General features: G+C 54.1%; 8 protein-coding genes across 8 annotated transcripts in view; 3 read left to right on the top strand and 5 right to left on the bottom strand.

Moving 5' to 3' along the window:
* The window catches only part of ISF_04258 (origin recognition complex subunit), a gene marked incomplete at both ends in the record, with an annotated part of 2,835 nt that extends 2,176 nt beyond the window's left edge, over window positions 1-659 (bottom strand). Inside the window, 3 exons of the mRNA XM_018847864.1 lie at window positions 123-211; window positions 270-524; window positions 606-659. Of these exons, the coding sequence (XP_018704820.1) occupies window positions 123-211; window positions 270-524; window positions 606-659 (398 nt within the window). The remainder of the gene's footprint in view (window positions 1-122; window positions 212-269; window positions 525-605) is intronic.
* A 621-nt stretch (window positions 660-1,280) lies between these two features.
* On the bottom strand, window positions 1,281-3,172 carry ISF_04257 (PWWP domain-containing protein; the record flags this gene model as incomplete). Its single annotated transcript, XM_018847863.1, has 5 exons — window positions 1,281-1,301; window positions 1,350-1,802; window positions 1,849-2,040; window positions 2,089-2,425; window positions 2,478-3,172. The coding sequence occupies 5 exons, from the start codon at window positions 3,170-3,172 to the stop codon at window positions 1,281-1,283; spliced, it is 1,698 nt and encodes a 565-aa protein (XP_018704819.1).
* Window positions 3,173-3,918: 746 nt separating this feature from the next.
* ISF_04256 (pre-mRNA splicing helicase) lies at window positions 3,919-10,521 on the bottom strand (the record flags this gene model as incomplete). The annotated part of the gene is made up of 1 exon (XM_018847862.1): window positions 3,919-10,521. The coding sequence occupies one exon, from the start codon at window positions 10,519-10,521 to the stop codon at window positions 3,919-3,921; it is 6,603 nt and encodes a 2,200-aa protein (XP_018704818.1).
* Window positions 10,522-11,654: 1,133 nt separating this feature from the next.
* On the top strand, window positions 11,655-13,807 carry ISF_04255 (protein NPL4; the record flags this gene model as incomplete). The annotated part of the gene is made up of 4 exons (XM_018847861.1): window positions 11,655-11,687; window positions 11,787-11,911; window positions 11,959-13,411; window positions 13,460-13,807. 4 exons carry the CDS (start codon window positions 11,655-11,657, stop codon window positions 13,805-13,807), a joined length of 1,959 nt encoding a protein of 652 aa, XP_018704817.1.
* A 573-nt stretch (window positions 13,808-14,380) lies between these two features.
* On the bottom strand, window positions 14,381-18,234 carry ISF_04254 (carbamoyl-phosphate synthase; the record flags this gene model as incomplete). The annotated part of the gene is made up of 4 exons (XM_018847860.1): window positions 14,381-14,488; window positions 14,558-15,934; window positions 16,155-17,836; window positions 17,895-18,234. The coding sequence occupies 4 exons, from the start codon at window positions 18,232-18,234 to the stop codon at window positions 14,381-14,383; spliced, it is 3,507 nt and encodes a 1,168-aa protein (XP_018704816.1).
* Window positions 18,235-21,531: 3,297 nt separating this feature from the next.
* On the top strand, window positions 21,532-23,467 carry ISF_04253 (hypothetical protein; the record flags this gene model as incomplete). The annotated part of the gene is made up of 2 exons (XM_018847859.1): window positions 21,532-22,105; window positions 23,118-23,467. The coding sequence occupies 2 exons, from the start codon at window positions 21,532-21,534 to the stop codon at window positions 23,465-23,467; spliced, it is 924 nt and encodes a 307-aa protein (XP_018704815.1).
* A 244-nt stretch (window positions 23,468-23,711) lies between these two features.
* ISF_04252 (hypothetical protein) lies at window positions 23,712-24,104 on the bottom strand (the record flags this gene model as incomplete). Its single annotated transcript, XM_018847858.1, has 2 exons — window positions 23,712-23,824; window positions 23,987-24,104. 2 exons carry the CDS (start codon window positions 24,102-24,104, stop codon window positions 23,712-23,714), a joined length of 231 nt encoding a protein of 76 aa, XP_018704814.1.
* A 1,059-nt stretch (window positions 24,105-25,163) lies between these two features.
* On the top strand, window positions 25,164-25,934 carry ISF_04251 (hypothetical protein; the record flags this gene model as incomplete). Its single annotated transcript, XM_018847857.1, has 1 exon — window positions 25,164-25,934. The coding sequence occupies one exon, from the start codon at window positions 25,164-25,166 to the stop codon at window positions 25,932-25,934; it is 771 nt and encodes a 256-aa protein (XP_018704813.1).
* Window positions 25,935-26,265: the final 331 nt, after the last annotated feature.

The raw sequence follows: 26,265 nt of genomic DNA, 5'->3' as shown, positions 1-26,265 counted from the left end.
CCCCCCCCCCCCCTTTAGTGCCAGGGAAGCATCCGCAAAGGCAAGCGGCGCGCTCCGAAAGAGCAATGCCCAGGCCGAGCAAATAGAGACACTCGATGCAAGGTAACGCATGTCTTGCTTACCATTCAGCTTTTGCCTCTCTCACAAAGGATGACACCTGCTCCAGCGTGGCCGAATTCGAGTCTCGTAAGATGCGCTGAGCACCGTCAGCCTATTCCCAATCCGCCGAAAGCAACGTCAAATCCTGCATCAGAGCATCAACTTCATACCTGTATCCGATTGTTCACTTTGGTCCAGCTTTCCTCGTACAGGCGGTACCTCTCCTGTACGCACGCGGCACCCTCGGCGCCGTTGAGTAGTGGTACGAAGAGGGAAGAACCAAGGTCAGCCAAAGAGGAGCCGTCGCCACTCAATTCTTTGCCTTTCGTGCCTTTCGTGCCTTTCGTGCCCTTCTTGGAGACGCGCCGCCGCTTTGAGGGCCGCGCCGCCGCTACGCTGTCCACAGGGTTGAAGATGTAGGCAACCTAGTAAACCGTCAGAATTTTGACTTGATTGCGCGTGTTTCGGGCTCTTTTTTCCCAGCCTGGCCATGGGCTAAAGCATACCTGGTGGTCTTCTTGGCTAAACACGCCATTCATCTTGTCGTCTTCCACGGCCATCGTGTTCGGCTTGCTAATGCCTTCTTACCTTGACTCATGAACCTGTGAAGACGCGACCGCAAACGCGTTGAGATGACGGTGCCCCACACTGTGCTCACACCGTAGACACAGCTGCTAGCTACAGTAGCTACCCTTGAACAGGACGATAATTCAAAGGGGTAATGCTCTGGGAAGGATCCAAAGAAAATTGCATTTCGTAATTGCAACTATTTCAATTTTACCCGTATTCTCAAGGACACAGGCCAAGCTTTAGATACAATATGCTAACCAGTAAATATCAAATCGCTGTGAAGTCAAGTACTATACGCGGCCATCAACCATCCGTTTTCGCCACGCCTGCCTTGACTGCTTTTAGCCGTACCGACCGAGCTCCTGGTCCTTCTGATTGATGGAAAACCCCAGCTTGGAGCTCTCGCCACCCTCCGAGGCCTGTTTCAATACTGGAATCAAGAGCTCCTATTTGTGATATATCATACATCGAACCCGCCAACCCCGTAAACCGTAAACTCAACGCAAGGCAATCAACGAGGAAAATGAAGCCAAAAAAGAAGAGTAACTGTGCGCCGAAATACAAAGGAAATCGCACCGCAAATTTTGACGGGCTAAAACCCTATTTTTCGTTTAGTCGGTAGCTGCCGCAATCTAGAAAATGTTAGAAGTGCCCTTGGGCTATCAAATGGAGTCGCATACTGCTTCAGGAGCCTTTTCTTCGGCCTTGACGGGCTCGGCAGGCTCTGCCTCATCCTTCGCCTCGGTGAGCTTCTCAGGCAATGACTTTTCCTCGGTGGCGCCCTCGGTGGCGCCATTTGTATCCTTCTTTTCCCCAGAGCCGTTCACGCCATTGGTGTTGCCGGCTGGCGCTGCTGCAGCGGCGCTGGCGAGCAGCTTGTTCCACTTGTCCAGCAGGCCCTGAGACCTCTTCTTGAAGGTGAACTCCTCTTCGCTAGGAATGCTCTCCATCTTGAGGATGGCCTTGAGCACCTTGTTAATCTTGGTCTCGCGGATAATCGAAGCTTCAAGGTCCGTGAAATTCTCGAGAGCAGTTAGATACTCGGACATGGACTTCATCTCGGACTCAACGGGGGGTGCGTCCTTGGACAAGAGGCCCTTTTGAAGCTTGTGGCGGAGGAAGAAGACCTCGCGCTGTACATGGTTAGCACAAATTCATCTACAAAAGTGTTGTACGCACCTGCTTGCGCTCGCGTTTCTCCTCGGGAGTCATCTTAGGTTCTTTTGCCTTCTTGACATCCTTAGCCTTCTTATCGGCCTTGGTCTTGACGGCAGATTCAGCCTTCTTGCTCGGGGTTCCGTTGGCCTTGGGTGTCGAAGACGTGTTAAGCTTGATCTTAGGCTTCTTAACGGAATCAGAGCGCTGAGGAGTCTAACATGGTCAGCCAGGGAACGCCGTGTAGAGTGTATCAACACATACGCTAGTCTCGTCCTCGGCCTTGCGCTTCTTTGACTTGGGCTTGACAGAGTCAACATCGGCCATCTCGACATCCTCATCGTCGGCCTTCTTGCTCTTTTTGCTCTTCTTTGGCGTCGCAGCAGCTTCCATCCTGGCAGCCTCCTCTTCTTCGAACGCCTTTTGCTGAGCGATCAGCTCCTCCTCGAACTTAGCGAGGACCTCCTTGTAATGCTCGACTGGGTGCTGGTCCGCGGCAAGCTCGAAGGCCTCGCGCAGATCCTTGCGCATCTTGTCGTTGATGGAGTTGCTCGCCTTTTCGGCCGTAAGCTCAGTCAGGGTGGTGTTGGCAGCCCAACCACTGTTCGCTGTCAGCATGCGTGTAATTTGACGCGTCCACGGGAGCAACTCACAATTCATTGGTGGAGAGGTACATGACAGGAAACGTTCTGTCCTGGACTCGCTTGCCGCCGTCTGCATACGCGTCAGCGTAGCTACCGTCGGCTTTGGCGGCAGAAACGGGGCGAGTGCTGGTAAGCGCCGGGGGCAGCATGTCCTCGTCGCAAATGATGACGGGCCATGGGGGAAACCCCTTCAGCTTCACGAGGAAGTGATCGCCGGGTTTGGCGTCAGTGTGCGTGAGGCGGGCCTTGGAGCCCTTCCTGCTGAGTCCTCCGCCGACAGACTTGCGGCGATTGTTATTCTTCTTCGAATTGGGCGTCTCGGTCGCAGCCGCGGCGGGTGCAGCCTCCGGGGCCTCAGCAGCCTCCTTTTTCTCGGCGTCGGCCGCAGTGGTGGCGACGTCCTCTGTCTTGGTCGCGTCTACTGGTAGGGGGGGGGGGGGCGTCCAGTGAGCGATGGGTCGCCCTGTTGCCTTGGCGCCACTACCTCGCTGCAGGATGCGCGAGCTGCGCGCTACTCTGCTCGCGAAAACACAATGAAACTCACCGGCCGGTTTTTCGGCATCCTCCTTGGGTGCTTCAGTGGTGGTCTTGGCCTCGTCAGCGACCTCACCGCTGGCTGGCGCGGCGGCGGGCTCAGTGGAAGCCGTTTGCTCGGTGGCGGCTGACGCAACGGCGTCGGGAACGGTTGATGGAGTATCGGCCATTGTTGATATGACCGCGTCAGGACGGGCAATTGACAAAGGTCTGATGCTAGCCGCGACGGCGAAGGGGAGGAATCGCGATAAAGGCTTGTGCGAGGTCAGCAGCAGTGAAGCTGGGACCAGGGTGGCGTGCAGGGACGGGAGAAAGAGATCGGACGCGTTGAGCGAGCGCGCGTAGCTTGATCCAATGGCAGTCGCAAAGCGTGTTGCGCGATGGTAAAGAGGTTGTGCGGGATGAAATGCGCGCTTTGCAGACTTGAAGCCTCACCCTTGCTGTGTTTTGATGTGGGTAGTCGGAAGCAAAGTCACGGCCGGTCTGGCTGGGCAGATGGAAGAGCCAGGACGAGCAACCTCTCACGTCACAGCATACCCATCACGTGACGCTATATGTGGAAGGTGACCGAGACCGAGAGGTTGGTGAGGATCAGAGTCGAGCGCCGCCTCGGCCATCTGAAGCCCCAGAATTCCAGTCAGCATTGGCTGTGGGTACCACGAACAAGGATTGAACATTTGAGAATAATTATGCCTCCAAGATGTGTTGGTGAAATGCACCGACACCTCTCTCGGCCTGCCGCCCACGATGCTAGGCTGTGGAGGTTTAGCTGGGATAACAGACTACAGCGCCCCAACCCTGATAATTGCGTCAGAAAAAAGGTACTATTTGAAATGACTGCCATAAAATCACATGTAACATGATCTACCACCTCATAGCTTTCTATAATGTACATTTCCCAATATATTTCAGCCCTCTACTCGTCATCCTCTTCCTCGTCCGAGTCGAGATCCATGCCCTCCGCAGCAGTAATTGAGAACTGCCGCTCCTGGTCCACACCAACGTAGCTATCACTCATGAGTAGTAGCTTGAGATCGTGTTTTCCGGGGGTCGGCACCGTGTATTCAAGGCGTACAGTTAGCTCACGGCCAATGGTGACGCGTTTGATCGCCAACAGGCTGTTCGTCTTGTCGTCGCCAACGACCAGCCACCAATTCTCCATCTTCTTTGTAGGATAGAAAGGTGCGTGCACAGTGGAGTCGAAGTCGCCATCCTCCTCTTCTAGGTTACGAGAAATTTTGACATTGAGGTATGCAGGTGCACCAGCCTGTATCTCGTCCTCCTCCAAGATCTCATGCTCCAGCTCCAGGTCGGGATAGTTGTCGTTGGTGAAGTTGGCGGCCTCAGCAAGCTGCTTCTGGGAGAGTCCAAGACGCTTGATGAGATTTTTGTAGTCGGCATTTTCTTCGGGGTTCATAGCCTCCATGAAGTCGAAGATATCTTTGATGCCAAACTCGGTAGCAACCTTGACAACATCTGGTCCGAAGTGAGGTATCTGCTTTAGAGGGCTGTCTCGATCCCACATGGCTTGTACAACCATCTGTGACATTTCCATTGCATTCATGGTGTTCAGATGGCCGTCGGAGGACAAAATGTCAACAATGGCGCTGAGCAGACTGAGCACGCGAGATAGAATAACCTCTTGGTCCTTGGCCAGATCTATGGGCAGTTGCATCCTTGAGAAGTGAGCCTGGAGAAGAACAAAGGCTTTGAAATGCGGTGTATCGAACGTAGGCTGTGCCATCTTGACAGGAATACGGTCGTAGATGCGGCGAAGCAAGCCGTCTTCATGGCGGCGGACCTGAATAGACTCAAACTCTGTAGCGGACGTAACAATTTCGAGAATGCCCTTGAGCTTTGTACGCGCCGATAGAGATAGCAAGAATGTCTGCATGGTGATGTATGAGATGTTATAGTACGCGCCAATCATAGCGGCATTTTGCGGAGACACAGAGCCATCTTCATCGTCGAAATCGATAATCTTGGACTCGTCAAGTTCGCGCAGAGTCGTCTCAACAAGATCAGACATGTAGTTGCTGAGGCCCTCGTGAGTCGTGCTGGTGAGACCGTAGTAGCTAGGATTTGCTAACAGACGGCGGTAAAAGTACGTAAACGTCGTCCAGTTAATAGCATCTTCACCAGACTCAATCATCTTGGTGCTAATCTCCGTCACGAATGCGTCGTGAAGGTAGTTGTGCAGATGTGACTCGACGGGGAGAGCTTCGCTTAGGAACTTCTTGTAATAGTCGCGCTTCACCTGCGGAAGCATGAGGACGCCACGGCCACGGCCATCTTTGGACGGCCGCAGAGCCTTACCAAACATTTGCAGCACTTCGCTGAGAGGATAGTCGACATAACGGTGCTCGCGGCCTTCGAAATACTGTGTGCCCATGACAATAACAAGGTGGGCGACGCTCGTCAGCTCCCAGCAGACCTCACGAGAAGCAACCAGAACCTGGATCGCGCCGTTGTCAAACAGATGTTTCACAATACGCTTGTCACTTTGGCTCAGCGCCTCATGGTAGTAGCCAATACCGTGAGACAGAGCCTCTGCCAGTGCCTCTTCGTGAACGCGATCCAAGAGGGGTTTCATTTGTTCAGCGTCAACATGTAGGAATCGGTCTTCATCCTCGTCAATGACGCAAGCAGCCAACAGATCACGGGCCGTGTTTCTCGTCTGTTTTCTGTTGGGAACAAATACCATGGCTGGTTTGTCTGCCGACATTTGTGTGATGGCGCTGTATGTAGGTTTGGCCATGGCCAGCATGAGAGAGGGAAAATGAGGGTTCGAGAAGGTCTGGATGTGTAGCTCTAGGGGAACTGGCCGGACATGGGGGCTGAAGTTATATATATCATGTTTCTTGGCGTCAATCCATTCGCCAACATCGCGAGCGTTAGCGAGAGAAACGCTCAGAGCGATGATTCGGAGTGGCAACTCTGTTTGAGTTCTGATATAGTGCATGCGAGACACGATGATCTCGTAAACATAGCCCTGCGAGCCGCCCAGTAGATGAACATCATCTGCAATGAAGAGTTGCACATTCTGCACATTCTTGCGACGCTTCCACTGGCGTGATAGAACATCCCACTGCGTCGGCGTGGCAAGAATCAGGTCACCCTGTTCGAGCATCTTGAGGTCAGTGGCAGTCTCTCCGGTAAGCTTGACGATTTCTTTGCCGCCAGCCAAGTGGCTAAGTCGCTTCTGCCAGTCTAACAGACGAGCGTCAACGAGCTCCTGGAATGGGGCAATGTAAACAGCTCTGCCAGCATCTTCTTGAGCCCAGTGGCGGAGCAGGGCGAACTCTACACAGACTGTCTTGCCGCTGCCCGTCGGAGCACCCACAAAGACGTTCTGGTCCGTTTTGTACAGCGAGTTGAAGACCTGTGTCTGGATCTTGTTGAACTGGCTCCACTCAGGATACAGCTTGATATAACTTGCAGTCTTGAGCGCGGAGATGGGCAATGGCTGGAGGTCCAGCAGCTCTGTGTGGGGAGGGAACTTTTCAGGAAGAGTAAGCTTCTGGAAAGAGACCGGAATGCGCGTTTCAGAGTGCATCCATCTATCAGACACAACAGAGATGAAGTAGTTGGGCGGCATGGGATCGGTGATAGGGACAGTGAAGTCGACAATGTGCTCATTCGACTCAGAGACGGCGTAGTCTTTACGCAGGAGGAAGGTATCGTGGAAGAGAATATCCTCGCCGTCGCAGTCTTCGACGAAGATCCAGAAGTTCTCCGCGCCACCGTGCACGGCATCATCCCATTCGAAGTTGGGGGTAATGGCAAGCTCAACCTTCAGCATCGATCTGGTCATCGGCTGAACTTGAGCCTGGACATCGACACGGGGAAACTTGGCGACAAAGTTGCAGACAGTGCGGCCAGCGCGCGGCAGTCCGAGGAGCTCGCCCATACGAGGAGGATCAAGATCGAAGTAGCTGTCCCAAGCGACGTCGATACGCTCAGCTTTCTGCACAACGTCCCGCGGACAGGTTGGAAATTGTCGGAGAGGAGTCATGGTAGGCCACATTCTCTTCTCGGCCATCTTGCAAAGGTCGAGTGCAGTCTTCGCAACGGAAGCCCAGCCCTTTTTGAGAGCAATCTCGAAGATGGCTCTCAAGATACGGCCAGCGCTCTGGGTAATGTACACCATGTCAGCCATGAGTGCAAGGCCATCGAGCGAGAGACGCGAGATGTATGCTTGGAGGAGGACGTTGATCTTGCAATGGGGCTCCTCAATACTCTCCTTGACGGGAATGGGTACGCGCCCGAGAAGCTTGGCAAGCTCTAGCTTCTCATCTTGTCGAACTGGGATGTATTTGAACTCAGCAGACAAGGAGAAAACGCGGAACAACTCAATGGTAGTGATGGAAGGTTGAATGAGGTTGTTGTAGGTTTCCATAGAGTTGGCAGTAATGTAGTAGTGCGAGGCAATACGGCCAAGCTCGGTGGACTGGAAACGCCCTGTCTTTTCGTCATACTTGGCCAAGCTTGTCTTTTTCAAGACCATAGCTGCTGCGTGAATGAGGTCTACACGCTTCTGCTCGAGTGCCACGTCGTCTTCATATTCGGCGCCGACTTGGTACAACCCAGGAGATCGCAGCATGCGAACAAAGAGGTACGTGTATCCTAGCCATTCAACGCCTTCGTCGCGTGTCCTAACGTTACCCAACACGATTTCAGCGTTGAGATTGTCGACTAGTTTGCTGACAAATTGACTTTCAATTGGTAGCTGCTGATTGAGGAGAGAGAGGTAGTATTGGATCTCCGTTTGCGTGGTGATGATAATGCCTTCACCGTAGGTGTCGAACTGGGGTCGGCCCGCACGACCGAGCATCTGCAACACGTCCTGGGGGCTCAGCTCAACCCAAGTACCCTTCTCAGGAGAGTACACCTGGGTACCTTTGATGATGACGGTGTGGGCGGGCAAGTTGACGCCCCAAGCCAGGGTGGCGGTACAAACTAGGACCTGAATAGCACCGCGGGCAAAGAGATCTTCGACATCAGTTCTGTCAATGCGGTTCATACCGGCGTGGTGGATACCGAACCCATGAGGAAGCAGGTCCTTGAGATCCTTGTCGGTAGCCTGGCCCGCAGCTTCTTGGAGCACCTCGCGGCTACCAGCATCGTGGCGGAGAATTTGGTTGATCGTCTCCATTTCTAAAGCCTTGTCTCGGATATAACGAGCCGTCTTGGCCGTCTCTTTTCGCGAGTGCACAAAGATGAGCATCTGGTTTCGGTTTTGGCCGACGTGTTCCAGAACCTTGTTGTAGGTGACGTCGTTCATTGTCTTGAGCTGCTTGATGGCCTTGCGGTCCGTTACGCCAATGAACTCTTGGCGCAGGGGGCAAGGCCGGAAAGAGCCGTCGAAGTGGAAGAGACCAGAGTCAATGTTGACACGGAGGAAGCTGGCGACATCGCGATAGTTGGGGAGTGTGGCGGATAGGCCGACAAGACGGACGGGTTCGCCGGTCTGCTCCGTCTTGCGAATAGTTCTGCTGACAATGCTCTCTAGAACGGGACCACGGTCATCATGAAGCAAGTGAATCTCGTCGATGATGACGAGGCGCACCAGATTTGTGTAGGAAAGATCGTTCGCCTTTCTCGTAATGACATCCCACTTTTCTGGAGTCGTGACAATGATTTGGGTCTCGGCAATCTGGGCTTTGGTGAGCTGACGGTCACCAGTCAACTCGGCAACACGAATTCCATATGGTTCCAGACGCTTGCCAAAGTTGCCAACCTGTTCTTGCACAAGGGCTTTGAGGGGCGCAATGTAGACAATTTTGAAAGAGTCGAGATCGATATCACCCGTCTCGGGATCTCTATTCTTCCCAATCTCACGAAGAATGGTCAACATGGCAACATTGGTTTTGCCGGAACCAGTCGGTGCGCAAATCAGCATGTTGCCGTCGTCACCAAAGGCCGTTGGGAAGCACCTGGACTGGATCTTGTTCAGGGACTTGGTCGTACCAAAAGGGCCGCGAGACCACTCTGGCATGTCGGAGATGGGAATGAGAACGTCATCGGGTTCGTTGCGCTTCTTTGGAGGCGGCACATGAATTTCTTCGTAGCCCTTGAATGAACGCTTGGTAGAGCCTTCCGGAAGCCGAACCTTGGGGTTCGTCATCAGATGGTTTCCTTGATCAAACACTAGATTATCAAGGTTGATGAGCTTCTTGGGTTGAAGACCGCCAACCAGGCGGCCATCACTGCCCTCCTCCTTTTTCTGATCCTCTGTAAAGGATGCAGGAACGTCGATATCCATCTTCATACCCTTGCGCTCACTATCCCCAGTGGTCTTGCCATGAAGTTCGTTCAAAATGTGCTGCAACCCTTCGGAGACGATCTCACGCTCAACCTGCTCGCGAGCTTCCGCATTCTCAGCTCTAGCTAGATTGGTAAGCCAAAAGACTTTTTCCCTGTTTTCTATGAGCTTTTGCACAAGCTCATGATGCTCAAAGTCAAACAATTCCATCAAGTCATTTTCGATTTCGCGCAGGGCCTTTTCCTCCCCGCCAGCTTCGTCGGGTTCTCCTGACAGGATGCGAAGGGCTTCCTTTGTTTTGTCCGTCTGTTCGTGAGCATCGGGGTAAAGAGCTCCAATCTCTCTTTGGAGCCAAAATGCATCGATATCTCTGGCCGCGATACTGCTCTTCTCCGTCTTCTGGGCTTTGTTGCCTGATCGACCAGCATCAAGAACCATTTCGTCGTCATCGTCAGCTTTGACTTCTGCATTAGGCTTAGGTGTATTGTCTTCGTCGGCGTCGTTGTCGTCATCTTCACTATCGGAAGACTCATCGCGCACCTCTTGAACAAGCTCGTCTTCATCTTCGTCATCAAAGTCAACAGCAACGCCTTGGCGCTCGTCGATCTCAGCATCGCCGGTGCCGTCGCCCATCGCAACGTCTTCATCGTCATCTTGGGCATCGTAGTCTGTGATCTTCTTGCCGAGGTTTATCAATTCGTTGAATTGTTTGGGGTTCAAGGTTGCGCCAAGTAAATCATCAATTTCTTTCTTCTTGTCGAGGTCTTTCGTGTCATCATCCTTCAAGAATTCCAAAACAAGATCGGCTGCACTTCGAACAACTTCGTGTGGTACGTCGCCGAGTGTCGTGGCGACAAGGGTAAGTATTAAGTCGAACGTGGCGCGTGTGGCGAGGGTGCGAGGTCGGTATGTGATGCCCTCAACCAAGGGCTCGTTTGCGCCGAGGACACCGGTGCCTCGGAGGTTGGCATTCTCGGCCTTTCGTTTTTGCTGTTCCCGAAATAGCACATCCTGTCCCTCTTTCATGCTGCCTCTCTGAATATCTGGCAGTCCAGGTTGCTTCTTTTGCTTTGGTGCTTCGTCGCGAGCGACTCGCGCACCCATGTCGCGGATGCTCAGGCGGCCTGCGAGAGACTCCGGGTCTCCGGTAGCTTCATCATTTCGCCGTGAGACAAAACGACGGTCCGCCTGGAGAACCAGGTTCGACATAGCCGAGTACTTGTATTGGGAGACATCGCGATGAGGGTCCGACATGATTGCGGTGTTGTCGAAGCTCGCTGCGGGGAGGGAGAACGTCGATGTGCTCGACGGCGGCTCGGAGAGCTTGACCGCTAATATACCATGCGCTGCAGCCTTGTGGAAAGTCGACCAAGAAGCGCGTTGGGCTAAAGGGATGCAAGCTGCGCGTCAATGCTAGAAAAATCAGAAGACGTTGTTTGGGCTACTCGCAGGTTGTCGCGCCGATAAATTTCAGATCGAGCCTCATGGCAGAAGTACGCTAGTCCCATAAGGCTATAGCGTCATTTTCCCTCAACTTGCACCCAACCAGAACTGCGGCACGAAAATCTATCAGAGTATCTGCTAGTAGAATGAAATAAATAGTGATTCTACATTGCCCATTCATTTGGCCGAGAGTTTCTGAAGCTCAAGCCAATGCTTCAAAAAATCTATAGGTGCCCAAAAACGCAACAGTTTGCAGCCTACCTGATGTGAGTACCTTAGATAGTTACTACTATGTTAAGAACTTGATTGACGTGATGAATCTTGCAACTCCGGTAGGCAATACGATCATCCCACATAATAAGAGACTTTATTTCAGCATGTATGACACATTATATTCTCTTCTTCATTTCAATCAACAATCATTGTAAAAATTATTTGGTGACTGATTCTGCTCTCTTAGCATGATGCAAACGGTCCCTCAGGCTGCAGGCTGGAACTAATGACGTGGCTTGTGAAGGGCGTCTTGGTAGCACTCAGCGGCAAGGTTGAGTGACTTCGCTTAATGCCTGAATTTAACGCGGAATAAAGCTACGCAGGAAAATTAAAATACTTTTTAGAGTACTAGACTGAAGAAGACGCCCTTTTAAGCCTGTGAGCAACCGGCCACTCAAGTTGTTGATCGTTGGTTACCAATCATTGTGGCTAGTGCTGGCGAGTGCTCGCTCCGCAGCAGCTCCGACGCCACCGATCACGCCGCCCACCTACATCATTCAACAGCTTCTCATCTTCACTCTCACAACATACCTTCCGATCCCCCGCCGTTACGATACTTCGCCCTCTTTAACACGCCTCTCTGAACGCGCCCGTATTTATCCACTGAGCTTGGCCAGCTACCCGGCTGAGCGAACGCTTCTACCCCGCGACACAGACGGCTTTACTTCAACATGTTGCTACGCATTCGCGGCCCAGACGGCATGGTCCGCTTGACCGTCGAGCCGACAACGACGTTTGGCGAGATGGGGCAACAGGCAAGCCCCCTTGAATTAATATGACGGTCCTCATACTGACTTTGGCAGCTGCTCCCCCATCTTCCCTCCACGGTCGAGCCAAAGACGATCAGCATGTCCAACTCACCGAAAGGTACCGACGCGAAGCGCCTTGGCGACATTGTCAACTTCAAGATTGGTCAGATTGGCCTTTCGTACGTGAAACTGTGCAAGCTATAATGGCAGCCGCTGACGTATACAGGCACGGCGATTGCATCTTCATTACATACCAACACAAGAGCGACAACGCAAACAGTTCCAACGGTAGCGCGCCGATCAACTCGGGCAAGCTCAACGGCAAGCCCGTGCTCCCTGGCGAAGACTTCCCCGTTGATACCAAGGTCGAGAGAATAGCAAGGCCCTGGGAAGTTGTCAAGCAATCTCCCCTCGATGACCGCCTCGACCGACTGGATGGCAAGATCCCGCGTGGCCGCGACAAGATGTGCCGCCATGGCCCCAAGGGCATGTGCGACTACTGCCAGCCTCTTGACCCCTTTGACGCAAAATACCTTGCAGAGAAGAAGATTAAATACCCCTCCTTCCACTCCCATCTGCGCAAAATCAACTCAGCCACCAACAAGCCTGAGCTGGGAAGCTCCTACATCCCGCCGCTAGCCGAGCCCTTCTACAGAGTTAGGCGTGACTGTCCCTCTGGCCATCCTCAGTGGCCCGAGGGCGTCTGCACAAAATGCCAGCCCAGCGCCATCACGTTGAACCCACAGCCATTCCGCATGGTCGATCACGTCGAGTTTTCGAGCCCGTCCATCATTGATGGTTTCATCGACGCCTGGCGCAAGACGGGCTCACAGCGACTGGGATACCTCTATGGGCGATATGCAGAGTACACGGAGGTGCCTTTGGGAACCAAGGCTGTTGTGGAGGCCATTTATGAGCCGCCACAGGTGGATGAGATGGACGGTGTGACGCTTAATGCCTGGGAGAACCAGAAAGAAATTGACCATGTCGCCAAATTGTGTGGTTTGGAGCCTGTTGGCGTCATCTGGTCCGACTTACTCGACGCTGGTCAGGGCAATGGCTCAGTGGTCTGCAAACGACATGCCGATTCGTATTTTCTCAGCTCTCTGGAGACGTGTTTCGCCGCACGCCTGCAAGCGCAATATCCCAAGGCGACGAAATGGAGCGACACTGGTCGATTTAGCTCCAGCTTCGTGACCTGCATCATATCGGGTAACGAAGACGGCGAAATTTCCATTTCCGCCTACCAGGCCTCTAACGATGCTGTCGAGATGGTACGGGCCGACATCATTGAGCCATCCGCGGACCCTACGCAGATGCTGGTGCGTAGCGAAGAGGAGGACGACGGCTCGACAAGTCGCACGCGATACATTCCCGAAGTATTCTTCCGCAGAGTCAACGAGTACGGTGCCAACGTGCAAGAAAACGCCAAGCCGGCATTCCCCATCGAATACCTTTTTGTGACTCTGACGCACGGTTTCCCTGCCGACCCCAAACCAACCTTTACACAACCAGGCTTCCCGATTGAAAACCGCGAGTACATTGGCGAGAGTCAGGAGCACTCTTCCCTGGCAAAGGCGCTGGGCCTGAAACCGGGTCAGAAGCCGAGCGACAATTGCCGGGAAGTCTCCAACTTTCATCTACTGTGCTTCCTCCACCAGATGGGCACTATGTCCAAGGTAAGACCTGAATACCCGAGATTGTCTCCGCCACGCTAACACACCCAGGACGAGGAAGTCCTTCTCTGCAGAGTGGCCAGCCAGCACGACCTCGCCGATTCGTTCCAGCTGCGCTCTACGGAAGGATGGCAGACCCTGCGGGCCATTCTTCAATCGACTGGTGAGCGAATCCCCAAGCGCCGACGCGACGAGGGTCTCGAGGGCCTCGCGGCAGCCACCGACGCCCTGTCGCCTTGGTCTCCATCTCCGTCCACATCCCCACCATCCTCCTCCTCCATTGCCTCCCCCCTTCACCAGTCCATGCCCTGCGACCTGGATGAGCCCTTGACTAAACGGATGGCTACCTTCAGGTTAAATGAGCTCCAACCCGGGAGCGGCCGGCGGCGACCGCGGTGAAAACGTTACGTGCGGGCGGGATGAAAAGATGGCGGTGTCGGTTAGTTATGCGCAGGAACAGGGTGGAATTAGATGAAGTATCACGAGTCACTTTTGTGCCGTACATGATGAGCTGGCGTTTGGTAGAGGTCCTGGTGATGGTTGGAGCGGAAGCCTCCTACGGTAATAGACTATTTTCAGCGTATGCTACGAGGCTCAAATAGCTGTTGTTTAAAATCCGGAAGCGAAATGATCATCCCTACGGTTGAGAGGAAGCTCAGGTTGATAGACACGGACCGCAGTCCCCGAAGAATGGGGGTCGTGATGGCATGCGATAAAATGTCTAAGTGAAGCTCGGCATACGTAGTCAATATGCCAAAATTCAAGTTCATTCCAATATCTTAAGCTTGTTAACCAGCTCGCCCGAAATATTCCTTGTCTGCCACTGCCGAACTAATTTTTTTTTTTAAAAAAAAGACCATCTTGCATTTTTATTCAATTCCCTGCAAGGGATATACAGTTCACACTCCCTTCCCCCTAAACTTTTTTTCCCAATCACAGTTTCCTTATTATTCCTAGATGGCAATGCCCAATTTACAGGGGCTTGCCTCCGATAAACTCGGACCAGCGGCGGACCTCGGAGGGGATACCCTCAGGGCGGGGCAACTTCTCGCTCATGCACTGGGCAAAGAGCATGGCAGTCTGTAGGCAGAGTCAGTTAGCATGCAAAAGTAACCTTAAGAGAAAATACAGGGCAGAGGAAAAACGTACCTTGGGTTCCATGAACAGAGGGACGCCGAAGTCGACGGCGTTGCGGCGCATGACGTAGTCGACGTCCTGGGTGGTCTTGCCACGGGCGAGGGCCAGGTTGAAGACGCCGCGGATGTCGTACTTCTTGAAGACCTCGCGGAGAGCGCGCTTGTCGTCGGTCGGGAACTCGATGACCTCGACGCTGACGCCGCCCTTGCACTCGCGCTCGAGCAGCGTCTTGACGTCGTCGCCGGCGGCGTACAGCTTGTAGCCGAGCGGCGCGAGGTAGTCGACGACGGTCGTCAGCCACTTCTCGCTGGTCTCGCCGCCGAAGAGCAGGCCCTCGCCGGGCTCCGGCATGCGGAAGTTCATGGTCGACTGCAGCGACGCCCAGTAGGCCTCGACGAGGGTCTTGCCGAAGCACGCGATCTCGCCCGTCGACGACATCTCGACGCCGAGGAAGGGGTCGGCGCCGGCGAGACGCGTCCAGGAGAACTGCGGCACCTTGGTCGCAAGGTAGTCGCGCTCGACGGCCATGAGGTCGGTCGGCGCGGGGACGTCCTTGCCGGCGAGCGCCTTGGTCGCGACGTCGATGAAGTTGACGCCGAGAACCTTGGAGACGAACGGGAACGAGCGCGAGGCGCGCAGGTTGCACTCGATGACCTTGAGCTGCGGCTCGCCGCCGTCAGGGCTATCTGCCTTGATGATCTGCATGTTGAAGGGGCCGGTAATCTTCCAGGCCTTGGCAACCTTTTGCGCAATCTCCTTGACACGGCGCATCACGCTCTCGTCGAGGTTGGCCGGCGGCAGCACGAGGGTAGCGTCGCCCGAGTGGACGCCCGCCTGCTCCACGTGCTCGGAGACGGCGTGGATCACGAGCTCGCCGTTGGAGGCGACACCGTCGACGTCAATCTCCTGCGCGCCCTCGATGAACTTGCTGATGACGACCGGGTGGTCCGGTGACACGCTGCTGGCGGCCTCGAGCTTGTCCTTGAGGTCCTCCTGGCTGCGGATGACAGTCATGGCCGCGCCCGAGAGCACGTAACTGGGACGAACGAGCACCGGGTAGCCCACATCGGCAGCGAAAGCCTCGGCGGCCTGCACCGACGTCAGTTCCTTCCATGCCGGCTGGTCGATGCCGATGCTGTCGAGGATTTCGGAGAACTTTTGACGGTCTTCAGCCTTGTCGATATCCTTGGGGTCCGTGCCTAGAACGTTGGCCTTGCCAGTCTCCTGCAGGCGCAGGGCAATGTTCTGAGGAAGCTGACCACCGACGGAAACCACAACGCCCTTAGCAGCCTCAAGCTCGTAAATGTCCATGACACGCTCATAGCTGAGCTCCTCGAAATAGAGTTTATCAGCAGTGTCGAAATCGGTTGAGTACGTCTCTGGGTTATACTTTGATAATGTTAGCTTCATATACAAGCGAAAAAGAGGTGAACTGAATTAAGGCCACATTCCGGCTGCTTGTCGTGTGTTGAAAGTCGTTTCGGTGCAAACGCAACAAAGCGGGGCCGAGTGATGGCAGATGTGGGGCCGGGGCGGAACTCAACCCGTTTGCCATTTCCAAACGACAAGGAGTTACAGATGAGGGGTGAAACAAAGAAACGACACTTACGTTGATCATGATAGTCTTCTCGCCCATCTCGCGGAGAGCCTGAGTGGCGCTGACAGCACACCAATCGAATTCGACAGAGCTACCGATACGGTAAACACCAGAGCCAAGAATGACAGTGCCGTTGTCCTCAAACGTGACATCGTGCGACGAGCCGTTGTACGTAGTGTAGAGATAGTTGGTATTGGCGGGGAACTCGGCGGCGAGAGTATCGATTCTCTTAACCCAAGGGCGGATACCAAATCCAAGACGGTACGCGCGAACCTCGTCTTCGGTGCTCTTGACAGCGTTGGCGATTTGACGATCCGAGAAACCCATCTTCTTAGCCTTGAGAACCTGGTCCTTCTGCAGGGACTGGAGTCCGCCGGCGGCCTCGAGCTCGCGGGTGCAGTCGACAATGTTCTGGAGCTTGTACAGGAACCACTTGTCAATCTTGGTGAGGTCGTGGACCTTGTCAACCGAGTAGTTTTCGTGGAGCATGGCCTGACCGACGGCGAGCCAGCGGCGGTCGGTGGGGTTCTGCAGCTCGAAGTCGAGGTCCTCAAACTTGTCACCCTGGAAGCCGACGAAGCGGGGATCAACCTGGCGAATAGCCTTTTGGAACGATTCTTCAAAAGTACGGCCAATAGCCATGACCTCGCCGACAGACTTCATGGCGCTACCGATATCGCGCTTGACGTGCTGGAACTTGGAGAGATCCCAGCGGGGAATCTTGGTGACAATATAATCGAGCGAGGGTTCGAAGTTGGCCGTGGTCGTCTTGGTGACAGCGTTGGGCAGCTCGGGCAAGGTGTGGCCGAGACCAATCTTGGCGGCAGTATAGGCGAGCGGGTAGCCGGTGGCCTTGGAGGCGAGGGCCGAGGAGCGAGAGAGACGGGCATTGACCTCAATGACACGGTAGTCGAGGCCGTCAGGCTGCAGAGCGTACTGGACATTGCATTCACCGACGACACCGAGGTGGCGGACGATCTTGATAGCAGCAGTACGGAGCATGTGATACTCTTCATCGCTCAGCGTCTGACTGGGAGCGACAACGATAGAGTCACCAGTGTGAATTCCGAGAGGGTCGAAGTTTTCCATGTTGCAGACGGTGATACAGTTGTTGTTCGCATCACGGACGACCTCGTACTCGACTTCCTTCCAGCCCTTGAGCGACTTTTCGACGAGAATCTGGGGCGACAGGGTCAAGGAGCGAGCAGCCATGTTGCGGAGCTCTTCCTTGTTGTTGGCGAAACCGGAGCCCAGACCACCGAGGGCATAGGCAGCACGGACAATGATGGGGTATCCAATCTTGTCAGCAGCGTCGAGCGCCTCGTCGATGGTGCTGACGGCAATGGACTTGGCAATAGGAATGTTGATCTCCTCGAGAGCCTTGGCGAAGAGGTCGCGATCCTCAGAGAGCTCGAGGGTATGGACACTGGTACCGAGAACCTTGACGCCATACTTCTCAAAGAGACCTAGACGCTCCATCTGAACACCAAGGTTGAGGGCGGTCTGGCCACCAAAGGAGAGGAAGATGCCATCGGGCTTTTCGCGCTCAATGACGTACGAGACATATTCGGGTGTGACGGGCAGGTAATAGACCTCATCGGCAAGGGAATGGTTGGTCTGAATGGTCGCAATGTTGGGGTTGATAAGGACGGAAGCGACACCAGCCTCTTTCAAGGCCTTCAGGGCTTGCGATCCTGCAGGGAGGGGTTAGGCAAACGGTTCAATTGAGGAAAGGGAACGAGGGCGACGCACCAGAGTAATCGAACTCGCCGGCTTGGCCAATGGCAAGACCACCACTACCAATAACGAGGACCTTTTTTACATCAACCGTCTGATGGGGCTTGATTACACCGCTCTCGAGGTAGGCCTTGGGGTTGGGGGCTTCCTGGGTGTGGCTGGCGCTGTAGCAGCGGGCAGCGGTAGTGGGAGCCCATCGTTTTGACTGCTGGAGGCGAATTGAGCTCCTGGCCGAGGTGTTGAGGGCGCTCGAGGTGAAGGAGCGCGCGGCGAGGGTCTGGGGAACTCTGCGTCCATGTCGGAGCAGGGCCGGGGCTCGACGGGCCAGGGCGGCCACGGGAACAGTGAGAGGCATTCCAGCGGTGACTGTCGCGGTCGCAGAGGCAATCCAGGCAACAAGCAGAGCTTGTGTAGCTTTGTAGCCCCTGGGTTGTCAGCTTTTTTTGCGCAATTGAGGATGCTGAGAAAAAAAGAGAGAGGGAAAAAGAGAGTTTGTGGACGGGTAGACGATCAAGTATTAGCGGGCGGAAAGATTAGACTGTGACTCGCTGAGCGAGAGAAAATGGAGGCGAGTGGAGTTTTTTTTTTGGTTGAGTGAGATGCAGATAAATGCTAGCAGGTCCGGTTAGCGGAGGGAGGAGAGCAGAACGCCAGAAAAGAAGCTGGGGGAGCGACAGGGCGATGGGCCGTCAGTGCGTTGGGGGAGTCAGAGATAAGATAAATGGCCCATTGGCCCCTGCAAGACCTGGCCGGGGCAGCGATGCCGGCGCGTTTTTACTGGCAGTCAGGTCTGTTGTGGGGGAAGCAGGCCGTCTGCAAGCTGTCTGCAAGCCTGGGCTTTTAGGCCATATTATTGTCTTATTAGCGGGGATACACTGCAGTGAGCGCTAATTACACTAATGAATTCAGTGCTGCTGCATCTTTCGCACCTTGCTGGTCTCCGTCCCAGAGTGAATTACGTGCCTCCATCTCTGCTGCATGTATCGGCATCGTACCGTCATGCAGTCACGCTAGCGCACACGACGCCGGAAATGCAACACCCGCCAGCAAACCACCAGCGGGTTTATTACACCACCTGCGAATCAGACCTTCCATTAATTGCCTCATGACCGGCGTATAAAAAAAAGTATACATACAATAATTGCAGCCATGACATTATTTTCCGTCATCTTAGGTAATTGACCTGCCACCTCTGCAAGCCACCTTTTTCTTTCCCTTTGCTTTGTCTTGTCTCAATTGCAACAGTTTTCTTTTTCTGCCAGGATCCGCTCACGTGCCCGTCCAATCGCCAGGCACACACCGCCAAACCAGATCTTCCCAGGGCTCGGCAGATGCGCCTCCACTTTGTTGATGACTGACTGCAGGACAGGGTTCGTTCCGATGGCTAGTGAATGAGCGGCAGGATGTGGTTTCTTACGTGCTATTTCAATTGTAGTATAATTGCATAAAAAGGAAAGAATTCAAAACTGACTGCAATTGCCATGGCTAAAAATGTGCATACCTGAGCTACTTGGTTCATTTCTGGCTTGTAAAAGCGACCAACACCTGTTGCTGACAAAGCGTCCCGACCAACCCACGGCCGCCGCCTCCTCAACGAATCTAGCCCCTCCGCATCCAACGCCAGTGTCAACGTGCCGGCAGCGACGGCACCCGACGAGGTGTAAGCGGCGCTATTTTACCTGTGTAAACTGGCATGGCACCGTCACTATTAGCCCCAGTCGTGGTCGTTGGCTGTGACGACTAGCATCTGGTCTACCATCTCGGTGGTTCTGCATTGCCGAACGTGATGTTGCCATAATTCCCCATCTGCACCTGTATTTAATACCATTCCCGTTGTTTGCTCCTTGAAGCTACCAAGACGAAAGACGCCGAACGGCCTCCGGTGGTCGCAGTGGTGTGGTTCTCATCCCAGGCCTGTCCAACGCCTCTCGTCAAAGATATCTCTCCTAGATCTTGCGTCTGACCGGCCGAAAATGTCACTGAAGCGACATTCGAGAAAATAAATGATCAAGGCTTCGTGCGCGGGGTACTTGACATCGTCCCAACTCATCCGCTGCAGTCGTCTTGGTTGTTCTTTTTCTTCCGGCCGCAGCTCAGCAACGCTGTCAAAGTTGCTCTGAGCGCAATTGACGGTCTCGTCGATGGTTTCGTTGGTGGAGGTACTGAGAAACTCTGCCCATTGCCCGCTCAAAAATGCTGTCAAGTTGCGGAAAACATATCGTCAACAAACTGCTGGTAGCATGCTTGGCGCTGCTAGAGCCACCAACAGAGTCGCGGACCTAGGCCAAATCAGAAAAGTACTGGAGCTGTCTTTTTGCCTCACCAATGTCGTCGAGATGGCAGTCGCTAGCCCTTGTCGTCCATCCGCTGGCTCTGACGGGTTCTTCGTCGGCATGACAAGGAGCCGTCGCTTTCTACCATCGGTGGCCTTCCTCTCATCTGTGTTGGAGCATGGGGAAGAGACAGCATCGAATGGTACCACGCAACTGGAGAGGCCAGGAATCTTCAGCCATCTTTGCTGACTACGTCACCAACTCGCCGCCTAGCAATGACCAGCAAGCGAGGGAAGACCGCCACCCTTCATCTTTTTATAGAAGGTTAATGCGGTCTGTGCAGTCAAAAAGTTGAGGCACGACTTTTCGGGAGGCTATTCGCCTTCAGGGGTGTTGACAGTGTTGTACCCGGGAAGACTGTAAAAGCTTGCAGGATGCAGAATGACGTATGCATTGTCTTCTATTCGTGTGTCAGCCTTGTGATACACAGTGTTGACTGCAACTGAAGTTAGTTTTAGGGGATAGTTACATGGCATGGCATCAGCTCTGGTTATCGGTCATTCTTGCACTTGTGTAATGGCAATTCAATGTCTGTATAAAGCTTGTGGCAGTTTTCCATCAAGACTTATCCATCATGCTCGTCCCATTAAGGCTGGCAGTCCTCTATTTGGCGTACCCTCCTTCTCGCCCCCCGCCAAGCTGCATCGTGAAACTCGTCATCTTGACACACTGTCCGGATAAAGGACATGTGGTGCTTTTTGTGCGTAGCGGCGTTAGGCCGACGCTGCACAGGCACAGCAGAATGCAGCATGGCAGCCGGTCTTACTTGCCATGAACTGCCCCCCCCCCCCCTAAAAAAAACTGTAAACGTCATATGCTGCTGACTGTGTGTGAGTGTGTTTGCGTGTGTGTAACATCGTATTCTTGGGCAAGACTTGTTGGGCAGACACCAAAGACGGGGTGTGTGGTTCCAGTCTTGACAGCCCTTCCTCTTTTTTTATATTCTTTTTCCTCTCACCCGCTCACAGAGCAGCATGAGGAAAGAACAAATAAATAGACAGCAACTTCCAGTCACACAGCACAAGCATACCTTCACACAGACCTGGCGGCCGCGCCCCAGGTCTCACAGTCACTGCAGCTGGCCTGGGAGAGCGTGTGCGCCTCGACGAACCGTATGCTGACCTTGACCCAATTCTCCTATATATATGGGATCGAGGACCCGGAAGAATTCAGAAAGATGTTGTTCTCAAAGACATCATACACTACACACTCACCTCTTCTACCACAATCGCTTCCACATCATTCGACGCCGCCGTCACCCGCTATCCAACGACTTACACGACCACTCCCACTCGACGCCACCACCGCCATCGCTGCAAATGGCCTCCAATGAAAAAAAGCGCCTGCTGGTAATCTACAGTGAGGACTCCAGAAAGTACGTGCACGGCTTTGAATGGTCGTCCCTGTGGCCCAAGCTGAAGGAGCTCGTCGACGTCTTCGACGTCGTCGAAGGCAAGGCGACGCCCGAAGAAGTCATAGACGAGATTACCAACACCACGAAGGCGCCTCTGGCCGGCGTGCTGGTCATGGACACCAGCTTAACGACCGAGAAAAAAATCATCAAAGTCTTCGACGCTGTGGTCAAGTACTCGCACGCCGACGGCGGCATTGTCATCTTCGCCGCCGTGTTCCCAGCCCTCGCCAAGCTCGCGGAGCTGCGCCGCGTCAATGACGCCTTTGGCGTCAATTGGGACGAGAATGGCTACGATGGTTCCGTCAAAGCGCAGCTCAACGAGTCGGCCGGAGTTTTGAGCGACTACCTGAAAGGTCAGAAAGGCCAGATGCCCACCGAATACCAGCCAGACACGATGTTGGTGGTCGTGGAGGACCCCGCCCACGTGCTCTACAACATGGACTCCGACCTTAAGGCGGCTGTTGCCGTGGCTAAGGTTGGTAAGGGGCATGTTGCGCTGGTAGGCGACAGAGAAAATAAGAAGGGTACGGCGGAGGTCATCCTCGCCTTACTGAAGCTCCCGGCGAAGGGAACATAGCTGGAGCCGAAGCCGAAGCGATGTTGACTCGACGCTAGGGATGAGCGTCGGGAATAGAGACTCGGTATTCTTTCTTATTCTTTCTTGTTTGCCTGTGGATATCAATGGAGTTTTAATCTTAATAGAGCATGTATTCTAGATAGGTGTTGTCACACAACGGGGGATCGAGGCAGCTACGGACAGGTGGACAGGCTGGTCTGCAGAGAACCGTCCGCTCGATGAGTCGACTCCCGCGACCATGTACGAGCCAGAAGTTCCCTATTCCCTGCGATAGAATCGATCACCGTGGGCTGTTGGGCGCTCATGTTTTCAGATGTAGTGTCAGCCACTCTAGCCAGCATGGCCCGGCGCAAAGGCGTATTTACAGATTGGATAGATACTTAGCGAAAACATATCACTACTCATAAGTTAATTTTTTCTCATCCGTGCCTGCCTTGATGTCACTGGCTCAGATAGCCATAGTTTAGGCGTCTTGTCTTGAAGCCCCTGGTTGCCGCATGTTGTGTTTGCTGCAGTCACGCCTGACCTCTGCTCCGGCGACACTGGCATCGAGGTAGAAAAGCAGATCGAAGCTTGTTTCGGTCAGTATCAGATGTGCCCTGTATATCCTCTCAGCTCAGCCACCCAGGCCATCTCGCAGCGCCAATCTTTGTGCTGTCTCGCAACGCCCAACCTGGCGTGGTTGGGTGCCAGGCAAGTGTCGATCGACGCATCCCTTCTCCGCCAGCCGGCATCAAGTTACGCTGCACCATCGAAGCCGCGCTTCGAGAATACTCTCATCCGGTGTTCCATCGCGTGCGCATTCGCTCAGCCACGCCATCGCCTTGCATACCCGGCGTCGGCTCGTCGAAGCAGTCCTCCCATCCACCCGATTCTTCCCGACCGCCACAGTACCAGCAGCTTCCCCCCTGTAGAGAAAAGTCTGCAAAGATCCCTGACCGACGACTTTCAGATGGCCAACACGCCGTTGACGACAAAGTCTTGGTGCATCGTCGGCCAGGCGGCCCCGAACGGCCAGCGGCGGGAGGGCCAGGCTGCCGTAAAGGCCGGCGGCGACTTAACAGGCGAGAGCAATGGTGGCAGCTATGTACGCTTTCCCCAAATACTCTTCTCCGATCTAAACGTCGACACCAAAATCGCTGGCGTCTATGAGAAGGTCCCACGCGAGAGCGTGTGCGAGCGACATGTTTGCGTCCGGGGCAATCTGCACACGCAATCTTGTAATATGCGCGACAAAGAGAAGCTAGCTCCTTCAAGCAAGTGAAATGCTCGTCAAACCCAAAGCAGTGGATAGATCGCGGTTCGTGGTCGGAAAGGAGGTCGAACCCAGACATTTGCTCCTTTGCCTGGCTGGTTGCTTTACCGGAGATGTCGGTCCCCGCCCGCACAGAAATTGGCACGTCCGCGTCAAAGTTTCGATTTTTCTTTGTCTGGATTCGAATGCTATTCCTTTGCTCCAAGATACTCGCGAGACTGCCCCGGGGCGGGCTCTTGACGCTCAAGACTGCTTAGACATCACCGAGAGGCTGCACCAAGGTCAGGTAGCGGTAGATGCGGACTCGCCATGACAAAAACTGCAGCTCAGGGTCATGCTTGAAGCGTGAATCTATAGCCAGGAGCGCTTGCCACTCAAAAATTAGCGCCGGTAGATTGATATCTCAATGTCGCACTTGACTCAGCAAAGGCTGGAGGAGCTGTTGACGTATCATCACAGGGTACCATGAAGAGACAGCACACAGTCACGGCCATGGTTTCCTCAGAGGTCCAGCGTGTCAGCGCGTACGATGTTCCGACCGGTCAGGCATCCAGTTCGGCTCCTTGGCGCCCATGTCTTGCTTGCCCTCCACAGCGTCCCGGTTCGGAGGACCGCGGGTACCTGCACCGTCGGCAATAGAAGACATTTTTGGGCGGCATTGCAGCATGGTATCTGATGGGACCCTGGTCGATCGTGTCGTGAGGGGGAGGAGGCTCGGTGGTGGAACTTGGCGGGGAGAGGAGGTGCGTGGCACCATGCAGGCAAACGAGCAAGGCCAGGCCGTCCATCGGCGGCTCTCCGTTGTGTGTGTGCAGATGCAGATGGGGCTCAAGTAGGGCCCATCAATCCAGTAGGCACACGGTCTTTTCAGATCTGGCTGAAGAAATCGGACAATATGAGTTCGTTGAATGGAAATCGAATGATTTGATTTTTGGGCTTGTACTCCCTCTCCAGAAGGCGAGTCGCTGGAATGAGATCTCAACGATGGGGACGAAGCTGGTGAGACCGTGTTGGCGCCGTTTCGCGGCTTGGGCCTTTTCGCAGATTACCAAAAGTAGAAATCGTAAAAATACATGTAAAAAAATATCGGGCTTCCGCAGTCCGTGATCAGAATAGTTTGTCAACTTTCATTCATCTCATTCAGCTTACTGATTAAGCTATGTTACTCCTGGTTTCACCCACCACGGCGCCTAGCAGCGGGCCACGAGTGATTGGCTCACGGTGCACCATTTCACGTCTGAAGAAGCGCCAGCAGCACGTCAAGGTCAAACGCGGCTCGGGAGCCTCTACGCCAATGAACTTTTTGGTTGGCTATTTTTACACCTTGCTGGCGGTCCGGTAGGGAGTCCGTAGCACGGCAGTTCTAGTTTGCCCGTTACTCTTTTGCCCGTCAGCTTTGCCCATGCAGCCGCCGCGTGCGACTCTTTATGTCAGGACTCACAGTATTAAGCTGGCGGCAGAGAAGAAACACGTCTTGCCATTTTTTCTCTCTCTTTCATTCTCTTTATCCTCTTCATCTTTGACGCTTTTCTTGCTCTGGCGCTTCTCCCCTTTCTTTTGTCCTGGATACTGCCCTTTTCGGATTCATTGTTCACCCGCATCTCACTTATACCGCTGGACGGCCATTCCTCTCTACTCGTCCGTATCATTCATTTTCATCAAAAGATTTTCTTTGCACATCTCCATTAAACACACGAAAACAACGATGCCCGTCAACATTGCTTCAGTCATGACTACCGCCAAGCAGGCCGCCCAGTTGGCCAAAGATGCCAACGCGGCCCGCGCCGCCGTCGGGGAGTTTTCAAAAGCCGACAAGGGGCAGATGGGCCGTAACGCTGGCCGGGCCGCCATCAACCACGGCGCCGGGATGGGCATGGAAGCGGGCAAGACATGGCTCAAGACATTCGAGACGATCCCGCGGATCTTCGTGCGCTTGACTCAGTTCGTCATGGCCCTCGCCGCCGCCGGCTTCTATGGCAACCGCGTCGACGCCGACCGCAAGGCCAAAGAGGGCTACGCGCCCGAGTGGCTCTTCGCCGTCATCATCTGCGGCCTCTCGGCGGTCACCTCCGTCTTTTTCCTGCTCGTCGCATCGGCCGGCATCATCCCGGGCATCGGCCGCCTCAATATCATCAAGACGTACCGCGCGTGGGCGTGGGACGCCACACTCTGCGTCGCCTGGCTGGTTATTTTCGGCATGTTCGCGGGCATCTTCCTGAATCGCAAGAGTGACGACCCATACAAGGGCGCCAGCGTGCGCGTAATGAAGGTGGCGGTCTGGGTTGACCTGGTAAGCATGATATTTTGGATGCTCACGGCCGTGTACGGCTGCCTCCTGATGTTCGCTCGGCAATGGCTGGATGGGATCGGCGACAGGCTTTGCAACATGTTTTCCAAGAAGAAGAATAAGGGGAAGGACAAGGGGAAGGGCAAGGGGAAGGGGCTCGAGATGGAGAACTACTCAGAGAATGTCTAGCTGCGGGACGGAGAGGCATTGCTGTGGATTTTGTCTGAATTGTGAGTGATTTGAACGTGGTTTGTGCTTGTGGGAGTTCTACTTAGACTGGGCACTCTGTTTGAAGTTGGTGCATAGTACGTACCTTCTACTGTGGTCTGTTGTCAGGACGGACAGTTCGGCGCCCCTCAAGTACGACTATTGTCAGAAATAAGGTGCCACAATTCAGTAGCTATTGTTAGAATTAATACGTCCTTCCCTTCCTTTCCTTTTTGCGATATTTATCTATTATTCGCCACTCAGTGGCCTCTGTAGTTAAATCCTCCAAACGCTTTGCTGGTTTACGCAAGTG

Source organism: Cordyceps fumosorosea (genome assembly GCF_001636725.1).
Source record: "Cordyceps fumosorosea ARSEF 2679 chromosome Unknown scaffold_9, whole genome shotgun sequence".
NCBI lineage: Eukaryota > Fungi > Ascomycota > Sordariomycetes > Hypocreales > Cordycipitaceae > Cordyceps > Cordyceps fumosorosea.
This window is presented reverse-complemented; position numbering and strand designations above follow the sequence as displayed.